This window comes from Hippocampus bargibanti, linkage group LG14 (assembly GCF_051943395.1).
Source record: "Hippocampus bargibanti isolate YZ-2025 linkage group LG14, ASM5194339v1, whole genome shotgun sequence".
Lineage (NCBI taxonomy): Eukaryota > Metazoa > Chordata > Actinopteri > Syngnathiformes > Syngnathidae > Hippocampus > Hippocampus bargibanti.
The window spans coordinates 18,538,602-18,548,539 of record NC_142747.1 but is presented as its reverse complement, the minus strand read 5'-3'; the positions used below and the strand labels follow the sequence as shown (position 1 = coordinate 18,548,539).

The following is a 9,938-nucleotide window of genomic DNA, read 5'->3' as shown; positions in this document are numbered from 1 at the left end:
TGTGTGCGTGTTACTTCCGGGTTGAGCAAACGCTGGCGCTTCTGGCTGTCGCTGTTTAGTCAACAGCAAAAAATATCCCGTGACTGTAATGTGTTCTTGAGAGTTTTGAAAATCGCTTCTAAAATTAATGTATTATTATTAGTCCGTATCTTTTGGTTAAAAAAACTAGATATTGGAATGGCCTTTTTAACTCGTTCACTAGGGTCGGCTGAACCAAGCAGCATCGTGAATGACGTGACGATTCATGTAGGGATGTGACAAACGTGTTCAATAATAATTCATCACACATACCACAATAGATAGATAGATAGAGTTTGACACCCCTGCGTTCGATAGATCCATCCATTTATTAGCAATTGACATGCCATTGTAAAAGAAAATGGACAGAAATTGTCACCATGTTAATGACTTTTCAAGCTCAGCGATCCAGCTCCATTTTCAGCCACTCCTCGCTCAATTCGTTCTTGTTCTTGATATTTAAAGTCTGAGTGGAACACACGACGGGGGGTAACAATAATCAATTTTCGGCCTCCAGACCGACACAAGTCATTGTGAGGAATGAGAGATCAGCATTACCTTGTTGCAATTCAATGCTTCCTGTACCGACTGCATGCTGCCCGTGTACGCCATCAGGGATCTTGTGGAACTCCCTGTTGATTACATCGACAATATATATGTTTTGGAGATATTTAACATACAGTGATACCACCGCCTTCAGCTCACGAACTTTTTGCCTCACGAACATTAAATTTGCAAGCATATAGTCTCTATTATGGGACCGAAAAAGACCCCACCACAGGCTAGTGTTAAGCCTAAGAAAATTACGATCGAGCAGAAGTTTGTGTGACTTGGCGTCCCAGTACCAGTACGCTAAGTCTACCATTGCTACCATCCTTAAAGGACAACCGACGCCTCCGGACAAGTTGTGTCCATAATTTGTAAGCAGCTTGTTTTTTTCTTCTTATGTTTTTGTTTTAATGGTTTCTTTAATTTAACTTTTTAAAAAGACAGATACGGCAGAATAAATACTTACCATCAGCGGACAAAAAAATAAGTATCTTGTGGGGTCTCACGTGCCCACTAGGGGTAATGTAATCATAAATATAACCGATGAGCTTGAGTAGCAGTCAAGGAAAAGTTGAATTTTTGGACGCCTCACTTTCTTCCTATGTGTAGTGTGATACTGCACAAAATTCAAATACAGTGCCATGAAAATTTATTTCCCTTTTGAAAATTCTCAGTTTTCCCTACTTTAGTACAGTGATACCTCAGTTTACGAACCCCTTGGCTTACAAACTTTTCGGTTTATGAACGTTACATTTATGAAAATACTACCTTGGCATACAACCTTTTTTCGTACACGTAGCTGCCTCAATGAGTGATGTGTCGTTCGCGAACGAGCACGTTCTTCTAACAACAGAATGGCAGCCGACTGTTTTTGTCCTCTATTCCCCGCCCAAGTCTTCGGTTAAAGCCACGTGATTTGTCAAGAACGCAGCAGTGATGGGAGGTGGTTTAAACAAAAGAGACAGGCAGACGACAGTGAGAGTTTCAACTTTGATAGTTCAAAGGCAGAGTGTAGACTGCAAGGTTAAAATATCCCATCAATCAGGCTCAACAAACAACACGCACAAGCCATCTGTACACTTAGCACATTTATTATACATAAAATAAGGTATGTTTTGTGTAGTTTTAAGGCTTACAAAAATTAGAAAGTAGAAAATTATGTTTTATTGGGGACCTGGGAACGGATTATTCTCATTTTAATGGTTTCCTATGGGAAATTATTTTTTGGGATACACACTTTTCCTCTTACACACTCTGTCTGGGAACTAATTGCGTTCGCAAGCCAAGGTATCATTGTATTTAAAATCATCATTTGCATGTTCAATTCAAATAAACATTGTTTCAGGGGAGAAAATTTTGAGCTACCGATGATCTGTAAAAAAAATGCACTTATCCCAGTTGTTTAATCAAAATGTGATTCTGCTAAATGACCTCTCGTAATGGCCTTTGCCAGTATTTAAGGATATCTGGGCTCATTCTCTGGAATCTTGTTTCTTAAATCATCCAATGAGATGTTCTGAAAGACAAATATTGATTTTCAAAACAGAGAAAGTGGCATTCCAAATCCAACATGTTTTCAAGGAAACGGGTTACTTGCCTCATGTTCCTGGTCCAAAATCAAAAGTTTGTTTTCAATTTTCACTGAAAAAGACATAATATACACTTCTGCATTAAAGGACAACCGACACCTCCGGACAAGTTGTGTCCATACTTTGTAAAATCACTCACAGCGCATTTTACAACGATTCTACCGCATATAGCTATATTTTACGTTTTAAGATTTGCGCTGAATATTCAGGAAGTCTTGTTTTCGAGTTGATGACGATGCCTGACGTGACGTCACGTCAGGAACGCCCCTGACCGAGAAAGGGACACACAATGCATTTTGGGTACTTTGTTTGGTCTGAAAACATCGTGTTGACCCGTGTTGATGGCGAAATTAGAAGGAAAAAACATAAATAACGTGATTTGTGGCAGTTTTTGGACACTTTAAGTCATTTTTATTGGTGTTTTGCATTTGACTAAAAATATCAGCCTGCGTGTTTTGGGTATTTTAGATGCTATAAAGCGTTTTTCTAATGTCAGTTAGGAAACAAAAAAATGGTGTTGGTTGTCCTTTAAAATATTCAATAGTATAAAAATGACTTGGGTGCAGAAGCACTCACTAATCACAGCGTGTTTGGAGTTCATAACTGCTGTCAGTTTCTGCTTGAGGGCATCATCCATCGGTGATTGCAACAGGTCCTGCAAGGTTATAAACAAGATGAAATCGCTCTGTGGTTCCTAAAATGCAAATAAGGTTTTTAATTGGTCCATAATAATAATACATTTCATTTCTAAGCGCCTTTCAAAACTCTCAAGATCACTTTACAGGTCACAGGATAAGTTTTTATGTGGGTGAGCAGCGGCAGCCGCAAGTCACTCAAATAGATAGAAAGCAAGCCAGCTAGCGAATAGCTAGCTATCTAGCTGGCTGGCTGGATGGATGGATGGATGGGTGGGTGGGTATGTGGGTAGATAGATAGATAGATAGATAGATAGATAGATAGATAGATAGATAGATAGATAGATAGATAGATAGATAGATAGATAGATAGATAGATAGATAGATAGATAGATAGATAGATAGATAGATAGATAGATAGATAGATAGTAAAAAAAAAAAAGATACAACTTGGATTGTCATTGTAATGGAATTGTATCAGTGTTACTCACCATTTTCCTGCTGATCTTTTTTCTTTCGTTTCTCTGACTGGGACTGAGAATATTAAAATTAATAATAATATTAATAAAAGTGATACCTCGGCTAACGAACGCTTTCGCTCACGAACTTTTCATCTTTCCGAACATTAAATTCGCGAGAATCTTGGCATACGAACTGGTTTTCGGCGGCTAGCGGACTAGTTTTCCACACCTCCTTTGAGTGCAGACGTGGTTTGCTATTTGGTGGAGTACTTTTGCTTTTATGGGACCGAAAAAGACCCCACCACAGTGTTAAGCCGAAGAAGACACAAAATAAAATTACGGTCGAGCAGAAGAAGATCATCGTAAAACACGAACGAGGTTTGTGTGATTTAGCGTCCCAGTACCAGTATGCTAAGTCGACCATTGCTACGTGTGGCTATGGGTGTTGTCCAAGCAACGTACTCAGGCAATAGAAGAGGTTGAAAAACTTCTGATGATTTGGATTAATGAAAAACAGCTAGCATGGGACAGTGTGCATGAGGGTATTATCGCCGAGAAAGCACGGCCAACTACATCAACAACCATCACAAAGGTAAATAAAACGACTTCATTATACTGTACAGTTTATTTCTTTAATTACAATCCCATAGCCCGAAACCTCATGAAAAACATTTCTAAGCGCCGTATGGAAAAAAAAAGTTAATTGGGAACGACACTCTAAGGCCAATATTTGGTACACCAAATTATTCAGACCTGCATGAAAAAATACAGATGTTAACTTAGGTTGTGAAAACAGTTTGAGGTCAAAATACAGAAGCTCTACGAAGCTAAATTGGGACTTTCCCAGCAGTCTGAGACTGTATCACAATCTTCTGAAGTTCATTTTGAAAAGATCCAAAACAAACATAACAATTCTGAAATTCTGGATTCACAAGTATGCATATTCTACCACGAAATGGTTGCAAATTGGATTTGTATGGCAAACCTCTTACCTGTTAAGGAGGCAGGAAAGCACACTGAGCTTCTGAATAGTTCAGGAGTATTTTAAGCACTGAATCTGTAGGTATGACTCTGTCCCTTATAGCAAACATCTGCATTCTTCTATACCGCCTGTCATCTTTAATTGCCCTTTTGAATTGTCTTTTACGATACAGTTTAAGCCCAGCTTTCCATACTGGCCAATTTAACAAGTATGCGCTCAAGATTGTGGTAAGTGCAGTTGTTCTTAATCTTGTTAGACACACCGAATCCCACAAGTCTCATATGCTCATTCACCGAACTGTTCTTTAAATGACTGTGCCCACTAACTGCAGACTAGACTGAGGGGTGGACCTCTGTGGCAGAGGATCCACCGAACCCCTGAGACCGACTCGCCGAACCCCTAGGGTTCGATCAAACCCAGTTTAAGAACCACTGGGTTAGTGTGACATGTTTACACATGGTGTGCCAACTCACTAAACAGCACGGTTGGCCAATCCGCGGCTCTCTGGATGGTTCAATGCTGCTTCTAGGCCTTCACGTCCTATCATCCATCCATTTTATGCCGCTTATCCGGGGTTGGGTCGCGGGGGCACCCTGGACTTCCCTCTCCCCAGCCACTTCTTCCAGCTCATCCTGGGGGATCGCGAGGTGTTCCCAGGCCAGCTGTGTGACATAGTCACTCCAGCGTGTCCTGGGTGGTCCATTTATGTCCTTGATTTTTTTGTAGTGATGCTTAAAAATTTTAAAAAAAGATGCAATATGGAACATGTCAGGTAGGTCCATCCATTTATTAGCAAGCGATATGCCATTGAAAAAGAAAATGGACAGAAATTGTCACCATGTTGTCAACATCAGTTTTCAAAATATGCTTTCTATCTGTTTTTTCAGCCACTCCTCGGTCAAGTCATTCTTGTCCTTGATATCGAAAGTCTGAGTGGAACACAAAATGGAGTCATCAGTTTTTGGTCATTGTGAGAAATGAGAGATCAGCGTTACCTTGGGGGCACGCATCGCTTGTTTTGGGAGACGGACGGTGGAAGTGTAGTCCATCACGGTCCGTGGGGAGCACCCTTTGGATTCAATGCACAATCGGTATGTTTTGGGGGCATTCACCATACAGTATTCTGTTCATTTTACATCATGAGCACAAGTGGGCACACCCTCACGTGACTTCTTTTGGAATGGAGATGTAGAGGGGAAAAAAACCTTTTGAGATACAGTGATACTTTAGCTTATGAACTTAATTGGTTCCCAGACATAGTGTGTAATGCGAAAAGTGTGTATTCCAAAAAATAATTTCCCATAGGAAACCATTAGAATGAGTATAATCCGTTCCCTGGTCCCCATAAAACATACAACATAATTTTCCACTTTCTAATTTTCTAAGACTTAAAACTACACAAAATATACCTTATTTTATGTATAATAAATGTGCTATGGTATTATAATTAAAGAAATGAACTGTACAGTATAATAAAGTCGTTTTATTGACCTTTGTGATGGTCGTTGATGGCTTGATGGAATGGAGTGACCGGTTTCATCAACATTAAACACTTGATGAGGAACGTAGCCTTCTTCTTTCACCATCTTGAGGAATGATCCCTTGTAGGTTCTTTCTCTGCGATCATTTTACCTTGTTCCTCATCAATTGTGTTCTGTTAAGCTGGGTTGATAGCTTTTTGCATCAAGTGTACAGATGGCATGTTATTTTTGGAGCCTGATCGATGGGATATTTTAACCTTGCAGCCTACACTCTGCTTTTGAACTATCAAAGTTGAAACGAGTCCAAATTTCACTGTTTTCTATCCATTTTCTCACACATCACTCATTGTGACATTAAAGCACACGACTGCCATGTACAGTTTAAAATCAACCTTTAAGAACACAATATGACTAATGCGACATATAGAATACTTACCGCCAGGTCTGGGGTCAGGGGCCACTAAAATCAGTATACTGTGATATGACACTGGCCCTGATTTTTCAACGTAATTATAAGGATAGGCGATGAGCTTGCATAGCAGTCAAGGAAAATTGACATGCAAGAAGTTATCATATTTAAAAGTTTCATGCTGTGAACATGTGTGACTCGAATACACAATTGAAGCACAGAGAAACCTGTGGTCAATATGAGGTCAACAGATACAGCTTGTTAAACTGTTATCTTCATCTAGGATATCTGGCCTTGGACAGAATTTAGGACTTGGGGAAACTCCTTTATCACCGAAGCAATTTACGACTTGTAACTCCTTCACAGGAAGAGCTCATTAGCCAGGTTACAAATTTATCAGCTTATGTAAAAGACAATGTTTTATTTCTTACAGCTATTCGTGCTTAGAAACAAAATAAAAGAATGGTGTCGCTTGTCCTTGAAGGATATCTGGGCTCATTCTCTGGAATCTTCTTTCTTAAATCATCCAATGAGATGTTCTGAAAGACAAGTATTGATTTTCAAAACAGAGAAAAGTGGCATATTTTCCAATGAAAGGTGTCACTTGCCTTATGTTCCTGATCCAAAATCAAAACATCATTTTCTATTTTCACTGAAAGAGACATGATATACGTAAATACACGTCTGCATCAAGATACTGGACAGCATAAAAAATGTACAGTGAGACCTCAATTTACGAACTTAATTGGTTCCCAGACAGAGTGTGTAAGGCGAAAAGTGTGTATCTCAAAAATGAATTTCCCATAGGAAACCATTAAAATGGGAATAATCCGTTCCTGGGTTTCCATAAAATATACTTTTCAACTAAATAAGCCTTAAAACTACACACAACATACCTTATTCGATGTATAATAAATGTGCTATTGTATTGTAATGAAAGAAATACACTGCATTGTATCATAAAGTCACTTTATTTACATTTGTGATGGTCATTTATGGCTTGATGGAATGGCGTTGGAGGTCGAAGGTCAAAGGGAATTGCTGTTTGGAAAGAGAGGCGCATTACATGAGGATTAAAGAAATAAACTGTGCTGTAAAATAAAGTTTTATTTACCTTTTTGTTGGTCGTTGATGGCTTATGGAAGGAGAGTCACCTTCCATAAGGACTGTTGGTAACTTAACCTCTGGTGCTGTTCAGTCGTGTGCTTCCGCCGAAGATCACTCTGCCAGCCGTGGTGGGTGTGTATTATGAAAATAGTGCTTATTATAAGGTTTAATTTTCATAAATTTGATGTTTGTAAGATGAAAAGTTTGTAAGATAAGGTGTTTGTAAGTTGAGGTCTCACTGTACTTAGGCACTCACTGATTATAGCGTGTTTGGTTTCCATAAGTTCTCTCAGTTTCTGCCCGAGGGCAACATCCATCTCGATTCCTGCCATGGACTGCAAGGTTATAAACAAGATAAAATTGGCAAGTGATTCGCACCCAATTTTTTTTTTATGCCAACAATGTGTCGTGACAAGCAGAACATTTTAATGACAGAAGATACTTTGACGTTGAGTAACATTCATGTTCACTGGTAAGCCCAATCGTGGCTCAAACGTTGCAGAAAAAAAAAATCAAATAGAAAAGAAACAAAGCAGAAAAGAATATCACATAGAAAAATGTTGTAATGGAATTGCATCAGTTTTACTCACCATTTTCCCACTTATCTTTTTCCTCAGGCTTCCTGACTGGAACTAAAAAAAAAAGCTTTAATATTGAACACAGATTTTTTTACATAGCTTTCTCATCCAAAATAGCAACCTGTCTTTAGTCGGAAAACTATGTTGACTACTAGGGCGTGGTCCCGAAACCTCATAAAAAAACAAAAATTCTCAAAGTCGTAAATATAGCTATATGCGGTGGAATATTTGTAAAATACGCTCAGTAGAAGTCATTTGAAGCCATTTTACAAATTATGGACACAACATGTCCGGAGACGTCGGTTGTCCTTTAGAAGGAGTCTGGGTGAGGCTGGGCCGCATCAGGATTTTCACAAGAAAAGCATAGTTAAACATTCCAATGTTCTCAAAATCTTTATTTTTAACACACAAAAATGAATTAAATGAATAAATGGAAAATGAATAAAAAATAAATTAACCAGTAAAAAAAATAAAAAAAATAATTAAAGTATATAATTATAGGCTTTGAGTGCAGAGTGGCATTGTACGTCACAGAGCTCCATTTGGAACACAGGAGGGGCATCTTGCACATCAAAAGAGAATGGGTCAGCAAAAAATTTGAAATGTGGCTTTGTGCGTCTAGAAGTCTGCAAATCTGTGATTAAATTCCCTCTGTTGCTCCAAAATGGTGGTTTGTTCAGCTCCGCATACAAGTTTCATTCATATCAATCATGCGGGCCTCACTAACATTAATCTTTCATGTCAAGGTGGGCCGCAAAATATTCATTCGGGGGCCGCAGTTGGCCCGCGGGCCGCGAGTTTGACACCACTGCTTTAGTGCATAATTCACTCACACAATGCTTGAAAACTAAAAATTAGCACCAGTCATATCTTTGCAGCCCCACCCAATCTATTCATTTTGAAAAAAAATGCAAATAAAACATAAAAATTTGAAATATAGGTTTCATAAGTATGTATTATCAACCCCCAAACGATAGATAAATGGATTTTTGTTGCAATCTGCTCACCTGTTAAGGAAGCAAATTTGGAGCTTTCCCAGCAGTACCATCTTCTGCAGCTAAAATATAGTATTTCTAAAAACGCATTATTCACTTGCGTAGTGCTTTTTTAAGCAAAATAATAATAATACATCACATGGCAAAATTAGCAGTAGTCATATCTGTGCAGCCCCACCCAATCTGTTCATTTTGAAAAGATCCAAATCAAACATAACATTTTAACATTTAAATTCATAAGTATGCATTTTCAACCACCAACCGGTAGCTAAAAGTATTTTTGTTGCAAACTTCTTACCTGTTAAGGTGGCGGCAAAGCACAGCGAGCGTCTGAACAATTCAGGTGTATTGAACGAACTGAATGTGCAGGCGGGAACCTGTCTTTTATCGCAAACATCTGCCTTCTTCTTCTCTGCCAGTCCTCTTTAATTACTGTTTTGAATTGTCTTTCATTATCCACGTTAATCCCAGCGCCCCATGTTGGCCAGGTTCAATTTCACAGGTATGCACTCCAAACTGCTGAGACGCTTTTGCTAAAATAAATGGTTCTTCTGATCTCTTTGCCAACTCACGAAATGTGGACTGCAGCAGGAAACAAGTACAGTGATACCTTGGCTTACGAACTTAATTGGTTCCCAGACAGAGTGTGTAAGGCGAAAAGTGTGTATCCCAAAAAATAATGTCCCATAGGAAACCATTAAAATGAGAATAATCCGTTCCCAGGTCCCCATAAAACATAGTTTTCTACTTTCTAATTTTAAAACTACACAAAATATACCTTATTTTATGTATAATAAGTGTGCTATGGTATTATAATGAAAGAAATAAACTGTACTGTATGATAAAGTCCTTTTATTTACGTTTGTGATGGTCATTGATGGTTTGATGGAATGGAGTGACCGGTTTCATCAGCATTAAACACTTGATGAGGAACGTAGCCTTCTTATTTCACCATTTTGAGGAATCATCCCTTGTTAACTGAAGACTGGAGGCGGGGAATAGAGGACAAATAATATGTTGGCCGCCATTTTCTTTTTTGGAAAAGGGCTTGACTCGCTCTCTGTCTGTAAACCCGCCCCTCACTGCTGCGTTCTTGACCAATCACGTGGCTTTAACCGACGACTGGCGGTGGGG

General features: G+C 38.9%; 2 protein-coding genes across 4 annotated transcripts; both read right to left on the bottom strand.

Moving 5' to 3' along the window:
- Nucleotides 1–320: 320 nt before the first annotated feature.
- LOC148888666 (glia maturation factor beta-like) lies at nucleotides 321–4,275 on the bottom strand. The gene is made up of 8 exons (XM_089014428.1): nucleotides 4,245–4,275; nucleotides 3,283–3,325; nucleotides 2,733–2,811; nucleotides 2,165–2,208; nucleotides 2,034–2,083; nucleotides 1,034–1,116; nucleotides 577–650; nucleotides 321–484 (listed from the first exon to the last, which is right to left on the bottom strand). Exons 2-8 carry the CDS (start codon nucleotides 3,283–3,285, stop codon nucleotides 419–421), a joined length of 399 nt encoding a protein of 132 aa, XP_088870554.1. The 5' UTR covers nucleotides 3,286–3,325; nucleotides 4,245–4,275; the 3' UTR covers nucleotides 321–418.
- A 727-nt stretch (nucleotides 4,276–5,002) lies between these two features.
- On the bottom strand, nucleotides 5,003–9,260 carry LOC148888665 (glia maturation factor gamma-like). Of its 3 annotated transcripts, none has more exons than XM_089014425.1 (9): nucleotides 9,103–9,260; nucleotides 8,817–8,882; nucleotides 7,822–7,863; nucleotides 7,488–7,566; nucleotides 6,733–6,776; nucleotides 6,614–6,663; nucleotides 6,152–6,246; nucleotides 5,230–5,303; nucleotides 5,003–5,163 (listed from the first exon to the last, which is right to left on the bottom strand). In XM_089014425.1, the coding sequence occupies exons 3-9, from the start codon at nucleotides 7,822–7,824 to the stop codon at nucleotides 5,092–5,094; spliced, it is 417 nt and encodes a 138-aa protein (XP_088870551.1). In that variant the 5' UTR covers nucleotides 7,825–7,863; nucleotides 8,817–8,882; nucleotides 9,103–9,260; the 3' UTR covers nucleotides 5,003–5,091. The 3 variants fall into 3 exon arrangements, with proteins under 3 accessions (XP_088870551.1, XP_088870553.1, XP_088870550.1); XM_089014427.1 differs by having other exon boundaries at nucleotides 8,817–8,866; XM_089014424.1 differs by lacking the exon at nucleotides 8,817–8,882 and having other exon boundaries at nucleotides 9,103–9,256.
- Nucleotides 9,261–9,938: the final 678 nt, after the last annotated feature.